This window comes from Myxine glutinosa, chromosome 4, assembly GCF_964187855.1.
Source record: "Myxine glutinosa chromosome 4, kmMyxGlut1.1, whole genome shotgun sequence".
Taxonomy (NCBI): domain Eukaryota; kingdom Metazoa; phylum Chordata; class Myxini; order Myxiniformes; family Myxinidae; genus Myxine; species Myxine glutinosa.
The window spans coordinates 161,577,976-161,605,005 of record NC_136264.1 but is presented as its reverse complement, the minus strand read 5'-3'; the positions used below and the strand labels follow the sequence as shown (position 1 = coordinate 161,605,005).

The 27,030-nt window shown below is 49.1% G+C and overlaps 1 protein-coding gene across 1 annotated transcript in view; it reads left to right on the top strand.

Moving 5' to 3' along the window:
• Window positions 1–246: 246 nt before the first annotated feature.
• The window catches only part of LOC137425464 (dorsal-ventral patterning tolloid-like protein 1), a 189,893-nt gene continuing 163,109 nt past the window's right edge, over window positions 247–27,030 (top strand). Inside the window, exons 1-2 of the mRNA XM_078776663.1 lie at window positions 247–365; window positions 26,008–26,596. Coding sequence (XP_078632789.1) covers window positions 26,467–26,596 — 130 coding nt within the window. The 5' untranslated portion in view covers window positions 247–365; window positions 26,008–26,466. The remainder of the gene's footprint in view (window positions 366–26,007; window positions 26,597–27,030) is intronic.

The window sequence follows — 27,030 nt, the reverse complement described above, 5'->3', positions numbered from 1 at the left end:
AATAGATATACTCATACATGTAGTCCGAGTACACGCCCCGGATATATGGGAACAAGTACAGGTGTGGATTAAATGACGAGGACGCCATTTTCATGGACAAGTGTGATTAACCTTCGCCTCGATTAACCCAACACGTGAGCAGCGCGTCCGAGAGGTCCAGTCCCCCGTGCGGACCGGCGTTCCCGCTTCTCTCTAAGCACCGCCCCCTCGACTTTGCTCCGCCCCATCCTCCGCCCCGCCTCCTCCCTCCGATCCCTGCAGCGCTTCGTGTGCGCTCCAGAGCTCGGATCGCGCACGCCGTCCTCTTCGCCTGCACGTTTGGCGGTCGCCGGGGAATGGGCTCCTCGATTTGCATCTGTAAAAAGGTTGGTCGCTCTCGAAACTCACTCGTTAACAGTTGTTCGGGGGAGCAGCACGCAGCTGCTCTCCGCTGCCATTCATATAAACTGCCTGTGTGCGCTGCAATGAATTCCTTAGGCTGGGGTTGCCGTTTTGCTCCTTCACTCCTGGAATTCCACTTCCCGCGCTCCAGATTCCATGGAATTTCCGCTACTGGCTCTGTATAAGTAACTGCAGGTTTTTTCCCCAATGGTTTGTAATAATTAACCATCATTGCAACCCCTGGTGTTCGGTCTATTGTGGGAGAGACTGGTACCTGTTCCCTCGAGGTCATGGACCTTACCTGGCCCTCTTACCAGAGCTGAGCATCCCACTGAGACTCGATAACAAAAGAGGACTGTTTACGGTGTTTGTTTTATTTTCACAGATACAATACAATAAAACACCTTGGCAGTTTACCTTGCTACCTGGTGAGCGTTGAACTCCCCGGATCGCTTTACCTGCAATCCGCGGTCACGTGCTCATGAGACAAGTACAAGTCGCTGTTGCACCACGTGATTGGCTGCCTGTTACCTTCCTCCACATACCCAGTGTCACTGATTCGAAATTCACTTCAAGCTTCTCCACCTGAAAACACGGAATGACTTCCAAATGAGGAGTCGCCTGAGCTTGGATTGCTGGAAATCTTCACACATCATTTTGTCTCAAATCGATGGGAAAATCGCATAATGCTGCTACCTGCGCACGCTTTGCTTCAGTTTCCAGGTGCACTCGCCTCTGAGCTGTCTATAGCCTGGGTTCGAATCTTGCACCAGCTATCAACTGTCATCCTGGTGTTTCACATGCAGGATGATTCATCACTCCATCCATCGGATGGATGAATATCAAGCGCTGGAGGTCTGCTTGCATTGGGTGTTGGTGGACGTTATAGAACCCATGGTCCGTGTCTTGTCTTTCACGGTGTTGGCAAGTTATCGCCGGGCACCTTAATCAAATGACGAATTCCTGCCTGAAACTGTAGGGAGCAAGTGGTCTGGACTTCTTGGACTTGCAATCTCAGTTTGTGGTTGTAGCAAGTTGTATCAACTTCTTGTATTTGCAATCTCAGTTTTGTAGTTGTAGAAAGTTTCCTAGCCTTCTTGGACTTGCAATCTCAGTTTGTGGTTGTAGCAAGTTGTCTTGACTTCTTGTACTTGCAATCTCAGTTTTGTAGTTGTAGAAAGTTTCCTAGCCTTCTTGGACTTGCAATCTCAGTTTGTGGTTGCAGCAAGTTATCTCGACTTCTTGGACTTACAATCTCAATTTGTGGTTGTAGCAAGTTGTATCAACTTCTTGGACTTGCAATCTCAGTTTGTGGTTGCAGCAAGTTATCTCGACTTCTTGGACTTACAATCTCAGTTTGTGGTTGTAGCAAGTTGTATCAACTTCTTGGACTTGCAATCTCAGTTTGTGGTTGTAGCAAGTCATCTGGCATTCTTGGACTTACAATCTCAATTTGTGGTTGTAGCAAGTTGTCTCAAATTCTTGGACTTGCAATCTCAGTTTGTGGTTGTAGCAAGTTGTCTCGACTTCTTGGACTTACAATCTCAGTTTGTGGTTGTAGTGTGGCGGACACGAAAGCACTGACGTGGTGACATCACCCCGCACACCAAGTGGGGATGGGCCACGCCAGGGAGAGAGGCGTGGCCTCACGATATACACGGGGCGCGCAGCCCTGAGCAGCTTAGTGCTGCAGTTTGAGTACTTTGAATAAAGACTATTTTATGAACCGCGTTGTCCGCTTGCTCCTTGCGTAAGCATTAGCGCGCGCAGCATCGCGCTTTATATGGTGACCTCGACGTTGGATCTGCCGTAGCGATCCTTCCGAACACGACGCCATTGCAATGGCAAACGACAAGGCAATGGCGATTAAACTTCCCGAATTTTGGGAGGCCCAGGCCGAAGTCTGCTTCGTTCAAGCCGAAGCCCAATTTCAGCTTCGGCGCCTCACCAACGACGACATGCGCTACTGCCACGTCGTCGCCTCCCTCGGGCCCGGCACGGCCGCTCGAGTTGTGTCCGTCCTTCGCCACCCACCGGACGGCCACAAGTACGAGGCACTCAAGCGGCTACTCCTAGCCACGTTCGGCCTCACGGACGACGCATGGGCCGACCGCCTCCTGGATCTCCCCGAGCTCGGCGACACGTGCCCGTCGGTCCGAATGGACCATATGCTGTCACTGTTGGGCGACGAAGCCCCCGGTTCTCTATTCCGGGTGCTTTTCCGTCGCCAACTTCCAGCGCAGGTTCGCCTCGCGTTGGCCGGGACCGGGCTAACGGAACCCCGAGCATTGGCAGCCGAGGCGGACAGGTACTTCGCGGCTTCGGATACGCGGGCGAGAGTCGGTGCGGCCGTCACGGACCTCGAGGCTGATGCTGCTGATGCTGCTGATGATGCTGATCCACAGCATCAGCTTACACAGCATACGCAGCATGCTGATACGCCCCTCGTGACCGCCGCCACGCCCCGCCCACCGCCGCGGCGAAAACCGCCAACTCCACCGGCCTGGCAGAGCCAGGCACACTCCTCCAGCTCCACCACCTGGTGCTGGTTCCACGCCAAGTTTGGCCACGAGGCTCGGCAATGTCATCCGCCATGCTCCTTCAACAGGTCGGGAAACGCCCGGGCCGGCGCTCAATAGTGGCGATGAGCGCCGGCTGTTCGAGCAGCCTGCTGTTCATAACGGACACCTTATCCGGGCGCCGTTACCTGTGCGACACGGGAGCGCAGGTGAGTGTCGTTCCTGCCGGCACGTCAGACAAGCACGCCGCGGGCGGGGGCCCCGCGCTGCTTGCCGCGAACGGGACGCCCATCCATACGTATGGAAAACGCTGCCTCTCTCTGCGGTTCGGAGGGCAGGTTTTCCGATGGACGTTCGTCACCGCCGACGTGCCCATGGCGCTGCTTGGCGCGGACTTCCTGTGCGCTAATGGGCTCCTCGTCGACGTAAAGCGCAGACGTCTTGTCCAGGCCGAGACGTTCAGCTCGCTCGCTTGTGCGCTGCCCAGCTCGTCGAGCAGCTCAACGAGCGGCTTGCCAAGCGGCTTGCCGAATGGTTCGGTTCCGGCCACGTTGATCTGAATGCTTCCGGCAGCGGACGCATTCACCCGCCTCCTCGCCGGCTTCCCGGCCCTCACGCGGCCCACCTTCTCGGCGGGGGCCGTCAAGCACGGGGTGGCCCATCACATCCCCACCGTCGGGCCACCGGTCTACGCCCGGGCACGCCGCCTCGAGCCGACGAAGCTGGCGGTGGCAAAAGCGGCGTTTGCTACCCTGGAGCGACTCGGCATCGTTCGGCGCCCAGAGAGCGCTTGGGCGTCACCGCTGCACATCGTGCCGAAGCCCGGCGGGGGATGGCGACCGTGCGGGGACTATCGCCGTCTCAATGACGCCACCACTCCCGACCGCTACCCCGTCCCCCACATTCAGGACTTTTCCGCCCGTTTGGCGGGCATGTCCTTCTTCTCGAAGGTGGACCTCATACGCGGCTACCATCAGGTCCCCGTCAGGCCGGAGGACGTCCCGAAGACGGCGGTCATCACGCCATTCAGTCTCTTCGAGTTCCTGCGGATGCCCTTCGGTCTGAAGAATGCGGCTCAGGCGTTCCAGCGACAGATGGACAGCGTCCTGCGCAACTTGGATTTTGTCTACGTCTACCTGGACGATATCCTCGTCGCCAGCGCGTCCCGCGAAGAGCACCTACGCCACCTCCGCACGCTCTTCGAACGCCTCGGCCAGCATGGCCTGATTGTGAACCCAGCAAAGTGCCGGTTCGGCGCCGCCGTAATCGATTTTCTGGGGCACCATGTCACCAAGCACGGAGCCGTCCCCCTGCCGGCCAAGGTGGAGGCGGTGAAGGGGTTTCCGCGCCCCCGCACGATCAGAGGGCTGCAGGAGTTCCTGGGCATGGTGAACTTTTACCATCGGTTCCTGCCCGTATCGCCCAGCTCCTGCGCCCCCTGCACGAAGCTCTCCGAGGTAAGCCGGGCAAAGGCGACGTTACCTGGAGCGAGCAGATGGACACGGCATTCACGGGCGCTAAGCTCGCCTTGGCTAACGCCACCATGCTCGCGCACCCGGCGCCCGATGCACCGATCGCCCTCACCACCGACGCCTCGGACTACGCGGTGGGCGCGGTGCACGAGCAATGGGTGCGTGGAGCTTGGCAACCGCTGGCGTTCTTTAGCCGGCAGCTTCGCCTGCCCGAACGCCGTTACAGTACCTTCGACCGCGAGTTGCTCGGGCTTCACTTGGCGTTCAGGCACTTCCGCCATCTGCTCGAGGGCCGTGCGTTCACGGCCTTCGTCGACCACAAGCCGCTGATCTTCACGATGGGCAAGGTCACCGAGCCGTGGTCGGCCCGGCAGCAGCGTCACCTCTCGGCCGTGTCCGAGTACACGACGGACATCCGGCACGTCGCGGGGAAGGACAACCCGGTGGCGGATTGCCTTTCCCGGGCCGTCGCCCACGCAGTCCACCTCGGCATCGACTATGCCCGGATGGCAGCGGACCAGGCCGCTGACCCCGACATCCAGGCCTTGCGGACCGCCGTCATGGGCCTCCGCATCACCGAGGTGCCGTTCGACGGTGCGGGCGCGGCCCTCTTGTGCGACGTCTCCCTCGGGCGTCCTCGCCCCATCGTGCCCGCGGGCTGGCAGCGCCAGGTGTTGGACGCCATCCATGGCCTGTCCCACCCGGGTGCGAGGGCCTCCCAAAGGTTGATCGCCGACAAGTTCGTCTGGCATGGCCTCCGGAAGGCCGTCCGCGGCTGGGCCAGGACGTGCCTCGTGTGCCAGCGCGCCAAGGTGCACCGGCACACCCAGGCCCCGTTGGCCCCGTTCACGGTGCCGGAACACCGGTTTGACCACGTCCACATGGACCTGGTGGGACCTCTGCCCCCCTCGCGGGGTTTCACCCACGTCCTCACCATGGTGGACCGCACCACCCGGTGGCCGGAGGCCGTGCCCTTGGCGTCGACGACGGCGGCGGATGTCGCGCAGGCTTTCATCGCCACCTGGGTCGCCCGGTTTGGCGCCCCCTCAGACATCTCGTCCGACCGCGGCCCCCAGTTCACCTCAGAGCTCTGGGGGATGGTCGCGCAGGGGCTCAGGGTCCGGCTGCACCGAACCACGGCCTACCACCCCCAGGCTAACGGCCTGTGTGAGCGATTTCACCGCTCATTGAAGGCCGCGCTCCGGGCCACCCTCCGCGACGGCGGCTGGGTCGACAGGCTCCCCTGGGTCCTGCTGGGCCTCCGGACGGCGCCCAAGGAGGACCTGCGTGCATCCGCGGCGGAGTTGGTCTTCGGGCAACCGCTGCGGGTGCCGGGCGAGTTCCTCCCCGACTCCACGGCACCATGGTCGGAGCACAGCAGCGCTCCGCTCTGCAAGAGACCGCCCAGAGGTTCGCCCCGGTGCCAACGGCATGCCACGGGCACCCACCGACGCACGTCGCCCCGGAGCTTCGCACGGCGGAGTACGTCTTTGTCTGCCACGATGCCCACCGGACACCACTGCGGCCCCCGTACGACGGGCCTTTCCGCGTGCTGGAGACCGGGGCGAAGCACTTCACCCTGGACATCGGCGGTACTCCTGACCGCGTTTCTGTAGACCGCCTCAAGCCGGCCCACCTCGACGTGGACCATCCCCCGCCAGTGGCCCGACCCCCGCATCAGGGCCGCCCCCCTGCGGGCGGACCCCCGGCACCGCCCACCCCCGCCGCCACGCCGCCCCCCGGTCCTGCAGCCGGAGGCATCCCAGATGGCATCCCTGCATCGCAGACGCCGCCAGTCGCCAGGGGGCGCTTCGGCCGGGTCATCCGTTTGCCCCGCAAACTGACCCTTCAGGTGCGCGGGGATTCTGGGGGGGGCGCGTGTGGCGGACACGAAAGCACTGACGTGGTGACATCACCCCGCACACCAAGTGGGGATGGGCCACGCCAGGGAGAGAGAGGCGTGGCCTCACGATATACACGGGGCGCGCAGCCCTGAGCAGCTTAGTGCTGCAGTTTGAGTACTTTGAATAAAGACTCTTTTATGAACCGCGTTGTCCGGTTGCTCCTTGCGTCAGCATTAGCGCGCAGCATCGCGCTTTAGTAGCAAGTTATCTCGACTTCTTGGACTTACAATCTCAGTTTGTGGTTGTAGCAAGTTGTATCAACTTCTTGGACTTGCAATCTCAGTTTGTGGTTGTAGCAAGTTATCTGGCATTCTTGGACTTACAATCTCAATTTGTGGTTGTAGCAAGTTGTCTCAAATTCTTGGACTTGCAGTCTCAGTTTGTGGTTGTAGCAAGTTGTCTCGACTTCTTGTACTTGCAATCTCAGTTTTGTAGTTGTAGAAAGTTGCCTAGCCTTCTTGGACTTACAATCTCAGTTTGTGGTTGTAGCAAGTTGTATCAACTTCTTGGACTTGCAATCTCAGTTTGTGATTGTAGCAAGTTGTATCAACTTCTTGGACTTGCAATCTCAGTTTGTGGTTGCAGCAAGTTATCTCGACTTCTTGGACTTGCAATCTCAGTTTGTGGTTGTAGCAAGTTGTCTCGAATTCTTGTACTTGCAATCTCAGTTTTGTAGTTGTAGCAAGTTTCCTAGCCTTCTTGGACTTGCAATCTCAGTGTTGTGGTTGTAGCAAGTTGTATCAACTTCTTGGACTTGCAATCTCAGTTTGTGGTTGTAGCAAGTTGTCTCGACTTCTTGTACTTGCAATCTCAGTGTTGTGGTTGTAGCAATTTGTCTGACGTCCTTGGACTTGCAATCTCAGTTTGTGGTTGTAGCAAGTTGCCTAGCCTTCTTGGACTTGCAATCTCAGTTTTGTGGTTGTAGCAATTTGTCTGACGTTCTTGGACTTGCAATCTCAGTTTGTGGTTTTAGCTGCGCAGCAGCATCTCCGACGCTATAAACACGTTCATGTTCCCAGGATATTTGCATGTCACATGTTTTAATCAACAAACATGCTGACACAAATTAAAAGTTTTAATAAACAAGCATGGATTCTGTTCAACAAAAACAATCTTGTGGTCTCCCCTCCTTTTATTTCTCTCTTTATCCCCCATCCCAATCACATCTTTGATAAATCATAGAATTCAAATCTGCGTGGCCACATATGGCTTTTCCATGGCTTTTCCGTTATCCCACTACTCTTCTCTTTCCCCGAGACCAATCTCTCGACCGAGCTTCAGACATTTATGCCTATTTTCCATGTGTCTTGGGAACCTGCGTTCTTACACTCTTCAGTCTTGGACAACCTTCATGACCTTCAAGATGGTTGTACACTACTATCTACGATTAGATTCCAAGCTTGTCGATTCACTATAGTATCCTTCCTATTACTGTCTTTGACTGGCTGTAGTAGGGGGCCGTGCACGGGTAATTTTTTCTTTTATTTTCAAATTGATGCAAAAGTTTCGTTTTCAGTACCAATTTGAAGGTAAGGACCGATGGAACAATTTTGGTTCGAGTGTCAAGCACTCAGATCAAAAATGGGGTTTCTGGGGCCGTGGGGGGGGGGGGGGGGGGGGTTCCCGACCCCTCCACCGGGCAATGCGAAATATGGAAACTGTTATAACCTTTGATTGGATGATCCGATCTGAACATATGAGGTATGTATGGATTCAGGATCAGGAGTAGCAACTTGTATTTCAAGCATATTGCCCATAGAAGCAATAACGTTGCCGGTATCGGCACATATCCACAAAAAAGACCAAGGGTCATAGGCCCGGTAAGCTGAAACATGTTTAAAAAAAATAAACTGGACAATTATACTCGGACCCAATGATATAGTGACATTTTTATTTATCTTTTAACTGTGCTACAATATGGTGGTGAGTAACTACTTAGACAATTATTGCTTGAATAACTCCTTGAACAATAGTTTTAATAAGAAAGTGGCTAACAAATCGACCATATATACATGTCAGTATTGGAAATTGTTCTGGTCCAGTTACTTCTCGCATTTGCACTTGCACAGACGTGTGCACTTCAACTTTGTCCTCACGCACTTGCACAGAGCGCAGGTACTTGTGCAAGTGCACTTCACATACAGGTGGAATACATCCTTGGTGAGGGGCAGCGAGGTCCAAATGGGAAGCAGCTAGCCGTCCTCTTGCTTCCACCCATCATTAGTGGGGTTGTTGACAGGCATCATGGACCTTTGGGCTGTTGTCCAGATGCTCGCTTGGACGACACTCCTTTTGAGATGTTGATCCAAAGCATCACTCGTTGGGGGAATTCTCTCCACGTCCCTAGTCTTCTGTGATAACACCCTCATTCGGACAAGGTCAACGTCATTGTCCTCGTTTGACTCATTGGAGTACAGCCTAAAGACAAAGTTCGTTGCCACTTCTTTCAGCCTTGGCGATGTTTGGAATGGAGTGTCGACGATAGTTGCAAATTCCTCCATGAGGGATGGCACTTCATGCATCAACTTGCAGCAGTATCGCTTACCCTTAAACTTGAAGGAAGATGTGCTGTCTGATCCAGTGAATGCGTGGAAGAGGGCCATGGCTTTGCACGTTGTCGTGCCCAGGTTTCTGGCAATAGTGTTCAGGGAGATCATTCAGGTTGTCTTTCCCGCTTTGAAGGAGATCCAGATTTCTGCGACCGGATTCAGGCCTTGATGTGATGGAAATTACTCAGAAGGATTACGACAACATCTGTGTCTCCAGTTTGAACCTTCCCAAGTGATGATGTTTGGAGGGCATGGAGGAGATGTACTAGGACACGAGTGTCAGCTTCCTCATGGTTGCATTGATCCATTGGTGGACTGTTTCCAGCATGGTGGACTTGATCACCTGCAGTGATGTAGACATCCTTGTCATCTGGGAACTGTCCTTCTGTTATCTTTTTTGACAGGAATGAGAACAGTTCCTTCTTGTTATCAACGTTCGCCAGAAACTTCTGCCAATTTCCTCGGATTTTGGCAGTACCAGATACGCGTTGTCGGGTGCCTGTTCCTCGTTTTTCCCTTGTGCCTCCTTTGATTGTCAGTGCACGATACTGGTCCCAGACAATGTCTACTCTTGTCGATCTTTTCAAGTCGTGGCGAATTCTTGGGCAGAATACCTTGTCGAAATATGAATCAAAGGTGTTTCCTTGGACAGTTGTACCAGGAAGTGAGTGTATCAGTACTCCACCGTCAATAACAATGAAGTCGTAAACATCTGGCGCAACTAGCTCTTCGCTGAAAGAAATGGCACTACTTGTACTGGCTTCCATAATGTATAACAACAAATCTGACTTGGTACAAGAGTTGAGGGACCCTTCGGATGACAACGCAGGTGGGTATGGGGAAGATTTGTGATGAAAAAAAATCCTGCAAATCACCCCAAAATTTTTTTTATATGAGTGCTTGACACTCGAACCAAAATTGTTCTATAGGCTCTTACCTTCAAATTGGTACTATTGTCTTTTTCCATCAGCACAGCTTTCCACCTCCACCACTGAAGGTGGACCTTTATTTTTTTTTTGGATTATTTTTCATTTGGGTCTTTCCTATTGGAAAGCACCATACAAAAAAACTCTTTTTTAACAAAAAATGTATTTTCGTATAGGATGGCAAACCTTTGTAACATCAATAACATGAAAATAAAATTCGTAATCGGTGTAAGGATCTATAACAGTAAATGATAACTCGATGGTTAAGGATATTAATCACATCCTACATGCCCAACATTGTGGCGGAAGGAAAATTAACTCTGATATTTTTCATAGATGGGACCATTTTTCCAAATTGGTCAAACCCCAAATTGTAGAAGCTAAATTTCACATTTCAAATGCCCAACAAAATTTGTCTTTTAGTTTGCCTGCTTTTACCATGTTGGTTGTGGTCTGTCTCTGTGGTACTACCATTTGGATATCCCAATGTTTTTGCAGAATTAGCTATTCGTGTGTATATATTGTTATGAATTTGGTAATGCAACATCTAGAACTAGGTAGATCTGAATAGGTAGGTATTCGGCTGTCGTGACAGGGACTCTACATGTAATAAGTTATTGATGTCTAGGCGTTTGTCGGGGTAAGATGTATGGTTGTGGACCTACCTGGAGGTTCGAGTGTTAAATAGTGAGGGATTAAAGGTAACGCCCCTGTGAGTCTCACCTAGTAGTCAAACCTTTGTCCATTATGGCACTGCAAACCACATAAACATTAGTTAGGTCCTTAGCGCAACATTAAATAATTCCCTTTCCCTGACAAGGACTTCGTATTAAATTGACAGGAAACCAGGTCAAAAACACCGCCACAAGTGGCCGCCACCGTGTACACCTCCAAGGCCTACAAACCTGGCCGGCACGTGTTATGCCAGGACCGCGGGGTCACGGACGGGAGATGTCAGGAGTCGCATGCCGCAGAGGGCGTGACCTGGGCGAGTTGGGAGGCTTTGATTGGCTGAGGAGTGCGCCAATGTGACGTCATCGGCCACCAATATAGGCGACGGTCGGACGCCATTTCAAGAGACACGGACACACACGTCGATGAGCGATCAAGTCGGAAGTTGAGTTGAGTCGCAGAGTTCGTTGTTACAGTTCCGTACCAGAGTTCGTGGCAGTTGGCACAGGACACGGTTCATTGAACATTCGTGACCACAGCTCGTTGCAGTTGGCAGTTGGCACTTGGTTTTGGTTGCTTCGTGCAGCCCTGCGGTGGACCGTTGGAGCAAAGGAGCTCGTGGTGTGTGTGGGCCGTTGGACCGACGAGGCCTGGTGGCGCTTGGAGGCGGACGCAGAGGGCCGTGGAACTTGGAGCGAGGTGTGCGATCGGGCCGAAAGGAGCGGTGTTGGACGGCAGCCACAAAGACGACGAAAGACCAGATAAGCCCGAATCCGCGTACATTTTGAACGACGTGACGTGTTCTTTTCGTAATTAATCTCCCTCGTTTTGTGTTTGATATCAGTCGTGTGGGGACGTCCCGATTTAGTTATTAGTATTACCGGCGCGTGTTTTTTTCACTGTTATTACTTTTCAATAATAAATCCTTATATTATTTTCTGTACATATTTGAACGCAGTTTCCTGGGTGTTTCATTTTAATAGATAAGGCTGTGGAGCTCGTTGCGTCTGGCCTCCCGCGCGTTTAACTTTGTGTTGAGCTTGAATCCGCCATTGAGTTTTCGCCTCGGGAGTGTAAAGTCTCGCAATCGGTCATCCGTGTTACCCTACGGTGTTCACCAAGGGTAGTCACGCGACAAGTGGTGTCAGGAGTGGGATTTGAACCCGTCGGACAAATTTTTTTGTCCGCGGCGAGACATCGACACGGTCGGACAAATTTTTTTGTCCGCGGGGAGACATCGACACGGTCGGGCGTACATTGCGCCCGACGTTCGAACGCAAAATTTGTATAGGCGAGGCGGAGAAATTTAATAATCAATTGGGCATACGGAGCGCGATATCGCGTCTTCGTCAAATTTAAATTGTGTTTTTGGTATTAAAATAAATACGCGCGCGGGAAACAACCTTCCGAAAGGCGGATGTCGGAGGTCGACGAAATGGAGGTGCGCAGCGAGGCCTCCGTCAGCGTCGGGAGTGAGCCGGAAATGGGGGATAAGGAGGATAGCGTTGGAACTTTCCCCGCCGGTGGGACGGCCCCGATAGATCTCCAGACCATAGTAAATTTAATAAATGCTCAGAGGGCCGAGGGTGAGCGAAACCTTGCAGAAATTCGGGGAGACATGAGGGCTCAGAGAGAGCGAGCCAGTCGGGAATTGAATGAACAAATGAAGTCACAGGGGAAGGAATGGAGGGAAGGAATGAAGGAAATGAGTGATCGATTGAGTATTAAAATTAATGGGCTGGCAAATAAAATGGGGGCACAGGAGAAGCCAAAGGTGGCAAAAATTGAATCGGAACGGGGGGAAGCTAGATTGGGAACAGGAGAGAGTACGGCCCATGCAGATGTGCATGTTGCTCACGAGCAGGGAATTGCACCGGGAATGGCAAAATTGGGAATTGCACAGGGAATGGCAATTGAAGTAAATGGGGAGACCGCAGGTCCACAGGTGGATGGGGAATGTCCACAGGTGGATGGGGAATGTCCACAGGTGGATGGGGAATGTGTACAGGTAGAGGGGGAATGCCTGCAGGTAAACGTGGAGAGTCCACAGGTGAGCGGGGAAGGAAATTTGGAATGTGAGAGTTGTAATGGGGAATGTTTCCCACATTCTGGCCTGGTTGTTTATCGGGACCGTGTGGATGTCACAACACCCCAACCGGGGGATGAATTTGGAATTGTGCAGCACCAGGGCGGTGGTGCGGAGCAAGAGGGGGTAGAGTTTTTGGGGGTCCATGCGATAGAGCCGGACCGGGTATTTATTGGGGATATTGATCAAAGCCTGGCGGGGCCAGGAATGATTTGTAATGATGAGGATGATTTGATCCAGCGGCTGGAGACCTGTGACAGTCCCATGGAGGTAGAGCTTGTTCAGGCCCAAAGGAGTCTGGGGGAAGAGGTGAGTTGGTCCGAGGAGGTGGTTGGAATGACCGAGGGGACGCTCACTGTACACTGCTATTTGGAAACAGAGGCTCCAAAATTGGACAACCAGTTGGGGGAGTGTGTTGGCTCCGGGCTGGATTTGGATCTTGGAGGATCGGGAGATAGAGCTTCTGGAGATTTGGTCCCTGTAGGGAATTTGGATCAACTGCAGGGAGGGGCAGAACAACCGGTGGTAGAGGTTGTTCCCTGCAGCTGCGGAATGGCAGTGGGAATGAAAATTTGTAAAATAAAATTACAATGGGAAATTGATTTGGAGCAGCCATGGTTTGGATTGGTCCCCGGGCTGCGGGATCTGGATATGGAGAGGTCATGGGTGATGGCCTCGGGCAAAAGTTGCCCCTTTCAAAATTTGGGTATGCCAGCCAGCTGGGGGGCTGTGATGGCGAGATTTGGACGTGGGGTCCAGCCTTGGGTGTCGAGGTACGACCTGGGTCCCACGGGGGGTCTGGTGGAGTGTGGCGTCCCTTGTCCGTCGGGGCGCCGTCCGAGCTGGTGGCTCGGGCCGGCAGGGTCACCGGACCCTGGTGGGGGTTAAGACCTCCAGGGAGGTCCGAGGTGGTTTCTCAAGCCTGGGATGGCAAATATTGAGGACCACTAGGGGGAGGTGTTGTGGGTCGCGCTTTGGTGGTGGCACTGCGGACGGCCAACTTGGGACTGATGTGGTGACCACCCGGGCATGCGGCCTGGCACTCTCCTCCAGGGACTCTGGGACAACCAGCATGTGGTGACCTGGCATGGTGGTTGGTCTATGGACGCGGGTCAAACCGAATGGACAGGGATGGAGATAGCCTGCCGGACAACCATTGGGGCATCTGTGGAACGTGATGGTGTGAGCGACCTTCCACAGATGCTCCGTTGTGATTTATGGACTCTCAGGTTGGGAAGAGAGCCATGGGGATGTGAATCGGGAGATGTGTAACGACGAGCCGAGCATATGGGCCATGCTCGGCTGGCATGTGTATGGCAAAGCATCCTTCTTTGGTGAGGTGAGTGAAATGTGACAAATGGTTGGCATGGGTAATCTGTGGGTTAGATGCAAATTTAAGGGTGGATTGTGAAATGCCATGGTGGACACTGTATAGTGACGCCATTATTGATCCAGGTGTGTAGACCAAAGTGTTGGAGGCTGTGATTAAATTAATAGGGTAGCAAGACAGCTTTCAACTGGTTGCGGGGGCAACTGTGCTGATATTTGGGACGCGGGATGATGGGGATGTAGTTGTGTAGCCTGAGGGTCAACGTGGTGCTGTGCGTGTCCGAGGTGTGTGGACCATGTCTTCTGGGTGGGTCTCCTGGTGGAGCATGCTGTTGACTGGACCTTGGTGTGGTCAAGTGTGGGTGAGCACTGGGGGGGCTGCAGTTCTGTAGTCGGACTGGGGGATGATGGGGAGGTGCAGGGGACGTGGCTGTAGGGATGCCACGCACTGCGACCGTGCCCCCCAGGGCCGAGGTTGTGTGTGCGGTAGTGTGTGTTGTGGCAGCAAGTGCTCACCACATTGGCCAGCTGGGGCTGCTGCAGCTGTGTTCCTCGCAGGGGGGCCGAAGGATGGATGGTGGGTCGCACCCTTATGGACACTCATGGGCCATGTTGGCGTTTTGACTGCTCACCTTGTCCCGGTGACCCTTGCACGGTAGAGGTGCAGAGCTGTCGTGGCCACAGGTAGTTGTGTAGTGATGATCACCGTTGGATGCGGATCCACATACCTGCCAGTGTAGTGGGGACAAAAGAGAAATTTGGAAGGATTTGGTAGGCCCAATGTGAAATTTTGGGAATTGTATGGGTGGATTGCACTTTGAACCTGACCAACCTGCAACTACCTGCACTTGAGGTGAGTGTTTTGAGGAGTACTGTCCCAGGCTTCAGGATTTGCTTTGGAAATTGGGGACATGTAAATTGGAGTTGGGAGGCGGGTGTGAGTGATGACATGGCCGGTGAGGGGATGGAATGGGAGCCACAGTGTCTTGTGGGTGGCGTATGTTTTTGTATTGTGGTTAGGTGTTTTGATGTGGTCGTGAGAGTGGAACCTGGAGAGTGTGTGATGATTATTGGAGATAATGAGGGGTGATAATTGTGCTTTTGGAAATGTGCTTTTGGGAAGATGTGATGGTTTAAATGTGAACTGGGGGAATTTCACATGTAGCAGGCCATGGCAAGCCTTGTAACACCTTTTACACCATCTATGAATTGTACTGAATTGTGCTGAGTTGTGTGGAGAATTGAATGGCAGCGGGGGAGGAAGTGTGTTTTGGGGACCATGGGTGGGGAAGGTGTGTGTGTCCGCAGGTACAGAGCAAGCTCGAGGAGCGATGCCTGCGGGCCCCCCCTCTGCGGCAATTACCCCTGGCAGCCGGTGGTAACTGGAAATTGGAGCTCGTCGGTGGAGGGTCTGGTTGGGCGCCGCGGGGTGAGGAAGTCCCCCGGTGACCCGTGTTGCTGCGCGAAAGCAGGAGGCAAAGGAGCCTGGTGTGTGTGGAGACCCTCACCGGCGAGGTAACGGCGGAAAGGGGCTGTTGGGCTGTCACGGGGCCAAGAGGTAAAGGGGGGGGGGGCAAGGAATTTGTAAGTCGGTTGACTTGTTTTTGGGACTGCGGGCACCACAGCCTGATGCGCCCCCACCATCTTTTGTGCGGTACCTCCCCGCTGCCTAGTTGAGGAATGCACACACACGTGAATGACATCAATGCCATGGTCCTGCAGGGGGTGTATTGAAATAAGTGCTTTGTTGATTTTTGAAATGCCTTGATGACCTATGGAATGAGAATGAGTGGTTAAGGGGTCTGTGTTGCATGAATGTGGGCGAAATCCACCGAGCCGTGTCACTCACCTGTAACATCTGGACAGGGCCCGAGGAAATTTAGGGGGATGCATTGGGGATGGCCCCGCAGGTAAGGTTGAGTCTTGTGGCATCCACCGGGGGACGCGGTCTGTAGACCGGGGTATGTACAAAGGTTAGAGTTTTGAGTTCGGGAAGATGGTTAAGTTTTGTGGTTAAGTTAGTGTTGTGTGTTGTTGTTTCCTCCCTCCACAGGAACAACGAAGAAGATGTACATACTTGCATGATGGTTAAGGGGTTCAGCATGTTAAGGAAGTGTAGGTAGGTAGTCCGACTCACTTCCCACAGCCCTTCCTGATTTATTTCATAGGTTAATTAAGTGTGTGACAGTAAGTGTTAAGGCTGGAATGGTAGCGCCTGCGGTGAACCTTGCAGGAGCTACGGTTCCAGGGGGGGGGGCTGTGTTATGAATTTGGTAATGCAACATCTAGAACTAGGTAGATCTGAATAGGTAGGTATTCGGCTGTCGTGACAGGGACTCTACATGTAATAAGTTATTGATGTCTAGGCGTTTGTCGGGGTAAGATGTATGGTTGTGGACCTACCTGGAGGTTCGAGTGTTAAATAGTGAGGGATTAAAGGTAACGCCCCTGTGAGTCTCACCTAGTAGTCAAACCTTTGTCCATTATGGCACTGCAAACCACATAAACATTAGTTAGGTCCTTAGCGCAACATTAAATAATTCCCTTTCCCTGACAAGGACTTCGTATTAAATTGACAGGAAACCAGGTCAAAAACACCGCCACAAGTGGCCGCCACCGTGTACACCTCCAAGGCCTACAAACCTGGCCGGCACGTGTTATGCCAGGACCGCGGGGTCACGGACGGGAGATGTCAGGAGTCGCATGCCGCAGAGGGCGTGACCTGGGCGAGTTGGGAGGCTTTGATTGGCTGAGGAGTGCGCCAATGTGACGTCATCGGCCACCAATATAGGCGACGGTCGGACGCCATTTCAAGAGACACGGACACACACGTCGATGAGCGATCAAGTCGGAAGTTGAGTTGAGTCGCAGAGTTCGTTGTTACAGTTCCGTACCAGAGTTCGTGGCAGTTGGCACAGGACACGGTTCATTGAACATTCGTGACCACAGCTCGTTGCAGTTGGCAGTTGGCACTTGGTTTTGGTTGCTTCGTGCAGCCCTGCGGTGGACCGTTGGAGCAAAGGAGCTCGTGGTGTGTGTGGGCCGTTGGACCGACGAGGCCTGGTGGCGCTTGGAGGCGGACGCAGAGGGCCGTGGAACTTGGAGCGAGGTGTGCGATCGGGCCGAAAGGAGCGGTGTTGGACGGCAGCCACAAAGACGACGAAAGACCAGATAAGCCCGAATCCGCGTACATTTTGAACGACGTGACGTGTTCTTTTCGTAATTAATCTCCCTCGTTTTGTGTTTGATATCAGTCGTGTGGGGACGTCCCGATTTAGTTATTAGTATTACCGGCGCGTGTTTTTTTCACTGTTATTACTTTTCAATAATAAATCCTTATATTATTTTCTGTACATATTTGAACGCAGTTTCCTGGGTGTTTCATTTTAATAGATAAGGCTGTGGAGCTCGTTGCGTCTGGCCTCCCGCGCGTTTAACTTTGTGTTGAGCTTGAATCCGCCATTGAGTTTTCGCCTCGGGAGTGTAAAGTCTCGCAATCGGTCATCCGTGTTACCCTACGGTGTTCACCAAGGGTAGTCACGCGACAATATGTTATGTGCCACAGATGGATTTGCACTATCGACCGATTGCGCTGCGCTATCAAAGGATCCATCGTTCGCATCGGTAGATGGCGCAGGCATCGATCGATCGCGCATAACAGTCCCAATCTTGGCATTCATCACATTCGTTCATTAATTTGCCGTCATATGGGCAGCGTGTATAATTTCTCCCCCTTACCTTTTCATTTCAACTTGCTTTTTGTCACTAATGTAAAGTCATATAAAAATTGTTTCAAGTAAGTAGCATATTAAAAAGACATTTTATATGGAAACTATTATAAAATAATAGAACGCTGAAAGAAATATTAAATGAAGAAACAGAGTTTCGCTTTGGTTTTTACCACCGCCCCTTCTGAGCCAATTTCAACATCCCTGTGCCGAATCCCCAATGTGATTGCCAAGGTATTTCTCCAGGTACAGTGCGGTATTTCCAAGTTTTCCCATGTATTACTTCAGCTCGTGATTGTGGTTGACGTTGATTTGTGTGTTATATACAACTAATTGTTCCTTCCTTTCCTCACGTGAGGAAAGTTACACATTATTAATATTATCTTATTGAAGAGCAACGAGTTTCCAAAGGGAAACCCCAACGAGTTTCCAACGATGGATTCATTGATAGCGCAGCGTGATCGGTCGATAGCGCAAATACATCGATGTCGTAAAGCATATTGTTACGGTTTCGCGCGCGACCCTCCTTCCCTTACCAAGGGGAGATTAAGCCCCTTGTTCTTTTTGGGTCGTCGCAACCACGAGACTTGAGTCGCCACTCCCGGGCAGACACAGGACAGGGTTTCGGGACAATTCTCGCACGTACCTAAGTACCTACGCCGCCACGGAAGCGGGATCAAGTCTCGCACGAACCACGTGTAATTTGAGTACGTCCGAGCGGATGGTGTACCACGTGGTCCGTGCAGTTACCTTATTATTGGAACCTGATTAGAGCGATATAATTCATACCACGCTTAGTCAATAGATGGAAATGACCGGAACGATCAAATAGAAGGAAGAACACAGATTTATTTACAGCTATACAAGGCGAAGAGACACAGAGCAGGCACTTAAACAGTCTTAGCTTATCACCCAGACAATGGGCCCGTTCACACTCACTGGGGGAATGAATGAAGGAAGGATGGTTCATGCACTGAACGCGCCGGCTTTGTTGTTCAGGAATAGCTTGCCCGGCGTGGCCCTCTGCAGTCACAGCACGTCCCTCGATGAAGGCAGGCAGACAGGCAGGAGGGATCCTCGCAGCGCGTATCTCGAACAAAGGCAGGCAGGCGAATATGCGCGTCTCTCGCCCGGCTCGGCGGTTCCTCACAGCGCGATTAATCAATGGCGCGCTTTCGCCCTCATAACTCAACAGAGGATCTGCCCCAAGCTCAACCGAGCATTTAACTTGTAAGTTGATTCAACACTCACGCACTCTCAGAACTGTTCAACAGAGGACCCCGGCTTATAACTTGTTCAGCGCTTCGAACCGATAACTCAAGCTCATCACTCAGCGCTTGTCCTTCTCGCATGGGCTTGCCTCATAACTGAGGTGGGGGCTTCGCGCAAAGTGTTATATTGCCACGCCCTTAGCCTGCATTGAATGTTCCAAAAACCACGCCTTTTGACGCAGTGCCAAGCCACTCCCTTCGAGCCCTGATTGGCGGCTCGTGCTTACCGGTCACTCCCACTTTCCTGTCCCGCCTTCGTTCGGCCTGCCTCGACTTGTCAGGCCGGCCTCGTGGTAGTTTGCGCCAAAAACCAAAGCATCGAGGCGGCATAAAGCATTGGAAGGAGACCTAACTCTCATTATTCTACTCAATGCAAAACTACACATAGGAAAGGTCTACGCTTACACTTACTAACTGATCTTAAACAAGGCTACATGTTGTAGTGTGACTAACTATGAGGGGGAAATTAACCTTTATTTGTAAAAACACAAAACCGCAACAATATATATCCTCTAGCAGGGGAAGGGTTTAGCAGAGACTGAAACTGGAAGTAAGCCACCTACCATTGTAAATGGTAACTACACATTCTACAAACCCATTTTGCAAACTAGAACAGCACTCGGCAGAGCGCATACCTCCGTCAGGCTAAACAGTTTATGTTTTGTATTCCACTGATAGACCGATCTGCATCCGACCTGAAGCAAAATCGAATGGGCTTGTTCTTGTCACCTATCCAACTCATCCACCAACTTTTGTCAGAATCCATCCATAACTTTTTGAAATATCGTGCTCTATATCGTTTTCGGTCCTATCTCTCAAAGGTGACGAATCACTTAAAAATTGTAGTATCCGCTTTCAGATATTCACCAAAGTCTAATGAACTCACTCATCCCCCCAACAATATTTATTTATTTTTTATTTCTAACATGTACTAAACTAGAGATTTTGTAGTTTTCAGTGTCATATTTTGTTATATTCGTCTCTGGTGAAAATGTTTGCAAATCACTAACTTAAAAAAAGAATTGCCATGTCTCTCGTTTTTCATGTTCAATTTTTTTGTGTATAGAACAAATGCCGAAATGTATTTAATATCAATCCTTGTTTAGCTCTTACACGAACCTCGATTCTGTATTAAAAAAAAAAAAAATCCGCACATCAAATAAATTTAAGAAAAACTCAATGGATAGTGAAATTCTTTAGTAATTCAACAGCAAGTTAATTAGTCTTTTTGCATACTGCAGAAATATATTAATACTGCATCCCTTCTGTATTGGCATACAAACAAGTAGAAATCGCTGGTTTTTTAAACACCTCGGACGCAGAATTTGGCGCGAGCAGGAAAACATTTTTCGATTCTACAGAAACTTTTGGCATTACACAAACGTTCAAAAATTTGGCACAGCAATCGGGAATAAATGGTCAAGGCCTGAGCCGGAGCTTTCACAAGTTAATGCAGTCACTACAACTGTATGCTTGACCTCCCGTGCACAGAATTTGAAAGGCAATACCGGTACCTAATATGACATTGAATTCCTCCTTTAGACAATAGTGGCACAACTGCATTGGTCAAATAGGTATAGTATTCGCAAGTGTTGTGGTGCTTGAGGTTGTAGACGACCTAACTTCCTAAAATCTATGCTCCTTTTTCTTTTCTGTTTCTGAGACTGCCCATCTAGATTTGTTTAGTTGATGCTGATTTTTCACCCCCCATGCTCAGGATATTTTGAAGTCGTTTTCAATAATAATAAAAAATAATAATATCATCATCATCATCTTCCATTAGCCTCAAGGCAGATTCACATTATTTTAAGACCCAAAAGTCTTCCAGAGAGACATGGTACCAACTGCAGTAGCCTTCTGCATACAACTATATTTTCACAATCTGTAGAATGTGTTGGTCTTACTATCAGCCTCAACTTGCCTTGAACCGACTGCATAGACAAGCTGCCTTCCAAGGGCAGATGCCACATAGGCATTCTTTGTCATGCCAAATTCTTAGACACTTCATAACTCCTCTCGACCAAACAAACCCTTCCTTCACAGTGTTATACTGTAGAATAATCTTCTCCACTCTGGGCTGTCTCTCCTGCGACCCACCCTTGTGGTTTTTTTGGTGCTGTAGACTTCAAAGCTTTGAATATCATTGCGATATTAACCACACTCAGTGATGTAATGGTTAGTATGTCTGCTCTAAGTCTGGGAGATCGGCGGTTCGAATTCCGGCTGAGTTATACCAAAGACTAAAAATGGTACAATTGGTGCATACTGCTTCCTTCCTTGATGCTCAGCATTTAAAAAGGACAGAACATGGGCAAACAACCATAAGTTGACAACCATTGTGCAGGCTTTGATGGGAATAATGGCCTACTCCCGTGTTGAAATCCCTTGTAAAGGAACTCCTATTATTATTATATTATTATTATTATCTCTCATCAAGAAACCCCAAATCAGAGCCTTTTCTTTCCTTACCATGGTGGTCTCTCACTCCACTGTCACCTCTGATCTGTCCTTGCATGCCCTCCCATAAAGTCCCTTTCACACATGCAGCTCTATTCTGAATTAGCTAAGAATCCATATCTTTACCTTTAAACACCTTCAAAGCGAATGGATGTTAACTCACACTTGCAGGGACCACAATATACATTTTTAGTTCCGAAAGACGTGATTAATTTGCAGGAAAGAAATCCATCTAGAATGGTGGATTTTTATATTTACACCTTTTAAAACCCGAGGTTTGTCTCCTTTTCAGGTTCGTTTCTTTCTTTCTTTTTTATACAACGGCTTCTTATACCAATATCTAGGCTTAGAAGAACGAATTGACGAGAGGTTAAAAGGCAACTTGGTTGGATAAAACAGGAAAGCAAAAGAATGAACAGAAGAGTGGACAGAGAAGAGGAAGAGAAACACAGTAACCTGCAAGTAACAAGATTGGTTTAGATAGGTCTAATGGAGGTAGAAAAGATTGTGGGTAGGGAGTGAAAAGAGGCATAACAAAACATGTGCGAGAAATGTCTACTGGTTAAACTTGTTGTTACGGACTAGCCAGACGTGTGGACCAGTACATTACGCAGGGATTGGAAGGATAGCTCCGAGGTACTGCACCTGTCTTTCTGCTGTCTAGACTGGGTGTGATCTCCAATCCAACTGTAAACTGACATTCTGGTGCTTTTCAAGTAGAATGTTGGTTGCATCACTGGGTGTCCAGCCTTCGGAGTGATGTCAGGCTTGGTGTTCTTTCTACTCACATTTGCTGGTGAACAGTTAAAGATCGCATGGTGCCTTTTGAAAATAGCAGGCCATTGTGTGCTGGCACCACGGCCAAATTCCTGCCCTACCCTACAGGATAGAGTGGTGACCTGCCCTAGGTTTATTATCATCAATGGAAATTGCTCTGGTAGAACCGGTGATGATGATTTTGGAAACAGAGGATGGTCATTATGTACGCCAAATAAAGCGCCTACAGTACATGGCACGAAGTGAAACAGACAATCAGACAAACGGACAAACGGACTCAAATGCAATACCCTCTCCTCAGGCGAGGGTGATAATGGAACTTTCAATAGGTTTTCTTGGAGCAAGTTGCTCAGAATAAAACAATTCCTATAAACACTCAAAATTGTCACATCAGGAATTTTTTTTTGCTGATACACCATCAGGCAAGGAATCTGTCTTTTTTATTCTAGTTGACAACTGTCAAAGTGTCTGTTGCCTATAGTATTTGCGCTGCAGGACCCACAGGGAGATTCTTTCCTTGGCCTTATGCTCTGTGTCATCGTTGAGCCTTGATGGACATGTTCTGTCAGGCTGAAGAAATTTCACTCTGAATTCTATGACCACAAAAATGTAAAGCCTAGCACAGGAGTAATGTAAAAGAATCATGGCAAAATGCTCAAAATGCTCAAATGCTCAAAAGTCGAAATGTATGCTGGGATAAGTGTAAACCAGTGCTGTGGAATTAGGTACAGGTATAACGTAGTGCATATGGTGGCAGGGGGGAGTGGGGGCATTAGCCACCATTTTTTCAATAATAGCAGCATGTCTGGGGTTCAATGACCGTAGCAACTATTATGACCAGCAACATTCAAGTATCATTAATCAAGCATGATTACAGGTGTTGATTTTAATGATATGATTTGAAAACGTCTTTATCACACACTGACCTGCCATTGTTCAAATTCCTGGATCCACCTCCTCATTGAAAATCCATTAAAAATCTACTAATGTGTGGGTTATTGATCATGGAAACAACAAACCGTCAAGGCCAATGATCCGCTGATTGAAGTCCACAGTTTTTTGTGAATTCCGTGCCTTTGTAGTTAGGATTGCAAGGGTTGTACAAGGTCTGGTAGTCACTTGCCACCTCAGATGGCTTTTTTGAAGTTAAGCTTTCTTCCTCTTTCATATCTAGCACATGGCAGCAGGTAACATTGCTTGGTGGTGCAGGGGAGGGGGGATTCAGCACCATTGATACAATTTCCCCTATAGATTGCAGCAGGAATTTGGAATTTGGTCAGGATGCTGGTAATAAGATCACCTCATCTTCATGAAGGACATCTTGGGATCTTTAATGTCTAATAACTGATTGTAGATCACAGGATACCTAGTTCAGTTGAATGTCCATCCGAGGGATAGCACACACAATGATGCCTCGCCTTCCCTGCGAGACATCAGTGTGACAGTTTATAGCTGGGTCGAAATTGCAACCCAAGTTGGACAGCGAAGAGGTGAGTGTGCGTACCTCCAGGCTCTCCTGCCAGCCTTGAAGTCAAGCCATTTGCAGGCGATAACTATCCATGATAAAGAATATTAAGGTTTTGAGATTATAGAATTGAGAGAGAAAATGAAAATTCTGTTAAATTCAAGAAAAATTAAGGAAACTGAACAATACTCGTTTGCTCATAGTGAGAAGTGAGCTGAAGACTTTAAATGCTCACCCGCCTGACTGCTCACACCAGGATTCAAAACACTATCCAGAATTTTTAACACCCAATGCCGGAAATTTGACGACCAGATGCGAGATACAGGTGCGAATAGCTCTTATTGTTCTAATATTCCTGAAATTTCGTCATGCCAGACTTGACCGAGAATATGACTGGAAGAGCCACCAGATGCCAAACATCTGGCAGGCCTATTCTCCTCATAATGCAGATGACCAGAGAAGATGTCTGTTTAACAGACATGGATTTTCAGACCAAGGCACACATATCATCAAGTGTGGTTAAAGAATAACTATTGAGTGCAGTTAGACTCATCTCCTTTTCCCTGGAAAATGGTACATCGTTGAACAAGATCGGTAGGACAAGTGTTGAATGTGGAGTAGTGGGCAGGAATAGTCATGGATAATGAAACTTTTGATACAAAAGTAAAGTTCAGGCAATATTCCTTGTTTTTGTTTGTTAACAAATGCTGAATAAGGAAAAGAAAAGTGATGAAGGCAGAGCGATTACATCACTGCTAGATTCCAATTTCTGACTTCAGGCGGTGGTTTCAAGTATATTGAACTTGGGTATACTTTGCTTGTTCAAATGTTCAGCTCAACTTTATATTTGAACCTCCATTGCCATTTATTAATTTATTTATTTGCTGAATGCATTAAAGGCCAAAATAGGCTGTCACGTCCATTCTCGAAGGGATGCAGAACTGCACACTAATTGTTTCCACATGCACATGCTTTTGCGCAGATGTTGTCTGGATTTGGTTTGCTCAATTTTTTTGTGGATTTTGAATATTTTTCTGCCTATATTTACTGGTGCTATTTTTGCCCATAATAATCTTCAACAGATTGTGATGAGAAGTCTCTCTTTTTGCCAAATTATAACTTTAAAATCTCATTCTAAAAAAAATAATCTGATGAGTGTCTCATAAGATGTCATGATTAATTTTTACCATGGTAGAGAACATTATTGAGAAATAGGATGTTTGGTAATGCTCAAAGTTGTGACTTCACAGTGTAGACCTGCCAGCCTTTTTTGAAAAAATAAAATTTGTAATAATAACTCCTGGTTGACAAGGTTTTCGAAATGTATCTCGGCAAAAACATATTAAAAGGTAACTTCCAGCTTCGTCACAGTCGGTGAAAAAACACAGGAGCACCCACTGCTAAACAAAGTGTCTTTCCGCATTAATTAGGATCCACCCTCATTCTGTTGTTCTGCGATCATTCCGCACTCAGGAACCTCGTTAACGATGTAATAGATGCCAAAACAGGGTGTATGCATGGCAGACATCCCCTGTTGTTCAAGACCCTTGCAGCCAGTGTTGCTGTGACACAACCATGGGTTCATGACTACAGAACAGTTGAGACTTGAGAGGTAGATATTTGGATGTAATCTCACATGGGAAGACTTGTACCAACGAACTAAACACTTGGGGCAATTTCCACAGAAAGGTCAAGGCTAATAACTCAGCTGAACTAGAATTACACTCGGTAGAGCACATACTTCCGTCAGGCTGAACAGTTTATGTTTTGTATTCCACTGATAGGCCGGATCTGCAGCTGGGCCTTAACCAAAATCTAATTGACTTGTTCTTGCCACCCACCCAACTCATCCACCACGTTCTGTCATAATCCATCCACAACTTTTTGAGACATCAAAATATCATGTTATTTATCATTTTGGCCCCATCTCTCAATGGTGAAGAATCACTTGAAGATTAAAAAAAAATTCGTATCCGTATCCGGATCCAGATCTTCACCAGAATCCAATCACTTCTTCCTTGCCACATACCCGACCTGTCCACCAAGTTTCGTTCAAATCCGTCCATAACATTTTGAGATATCGTGCTTTATATCTTTTTGACCCTATCTCCCAATGGTGAAGAATCACTTTAAAATTATTGGATCTGAATCTGGATCAAAATCTAATCAATTTGTCCTGATCACACACCCGACCTCCACCAAATTTCATCCAAATCTGTCCACACCTTTTTGAGATATCCTGCCCACAGACAAACAGACAGGGGTGAAAATATAACCTCTTTCCACCTTTGGTGGTGGAGGTAACAATGTAGGATTGCCAATTTGTGCATTCATTATGAGTAAAGTGTGGAAGAGTTAGACAAGTGTATTGTCTCATTTATAATGTAAACTCACACAGGAAAGGGTTATGTTATTAATAATAATCTTTACATATGAATTTATTTTGTTTTATTTTGTTGTTTTTTCAACAGGTTTCAAGCACGACAGTTAACCTGCAGAGTTCAAGTAAAATCACTGTTCTGACAACCAACCTACCTGCAGTTGCCAACTACCCACTAAATGCTGTTTGAAGACGTCAGGCTTTCTAGAACCAGCTGCTGATATTTATTCGCTGATTACAGAAATCCTGTATTAGACTGCCAGTCATTTCTTAATACTTGCTGTTTATTTCACACGGAAACCTTCAGGCATTCTTTATTCGGTTACAGACTTCCCACTACTAGTCGTTAATTTTCATCGCCAATTGTGGATTTCACACTACTAGCTGACTTACTATTCTATATCTTGCTACGTTGCGGAGAAAAGATTGTGCACGCACTTTTGATTATTAACAACGAAATTGTTCTGCTAAAGACAAGACAGGAGAAGTTTACTCTGTGGTTTGGAGGAATTTTGCAGAGAAGAGGGAAAACTCTTTGGAAAGAAGAAAGATGCCTGAAACTAGACAAGCAGCTGTGTTACTCTTCTTAGTTCTTTTCTGGCTGGACGTAGGGCAGGCTGATTGGAATGATGATGGAGATATTGACATCACCGACAACATCAAGGATCCCTGTGAGGCTGGTAAGCTTGTCCGGTGTCTTGTTATGTCTTCTTTGTTACATTGTATTGGAATTGTGCACAGCCATGGGCATTAAACAACATTTTCGATAAAATAGGATGGAACACACATGTATGCATAATTTGTCAAATACACATTGTCATCACAACTGGGTTTGTTGATATTTGTGGGGTTTGGGGCCATCTGCATGTTATGTATATTTTGTCATAAAAGTATTGGGACAGCACAACCAAACTTTAAATGAGCACTCCCTATTTACATGTGCATATATTTCTCACCCTGCAGAGCTATTATCTGTAATAAATGTCAGTGTGTGTGTGTGTGTGTGTGTGTCAGTCAATCAGTAAGTCAGTGTGTCTCCTCCATAACTCCAAGTCTATGAAACCTAATGGCCTGACACTTTGCATGCATACTACGGGAACTCCAAGGGAATGCT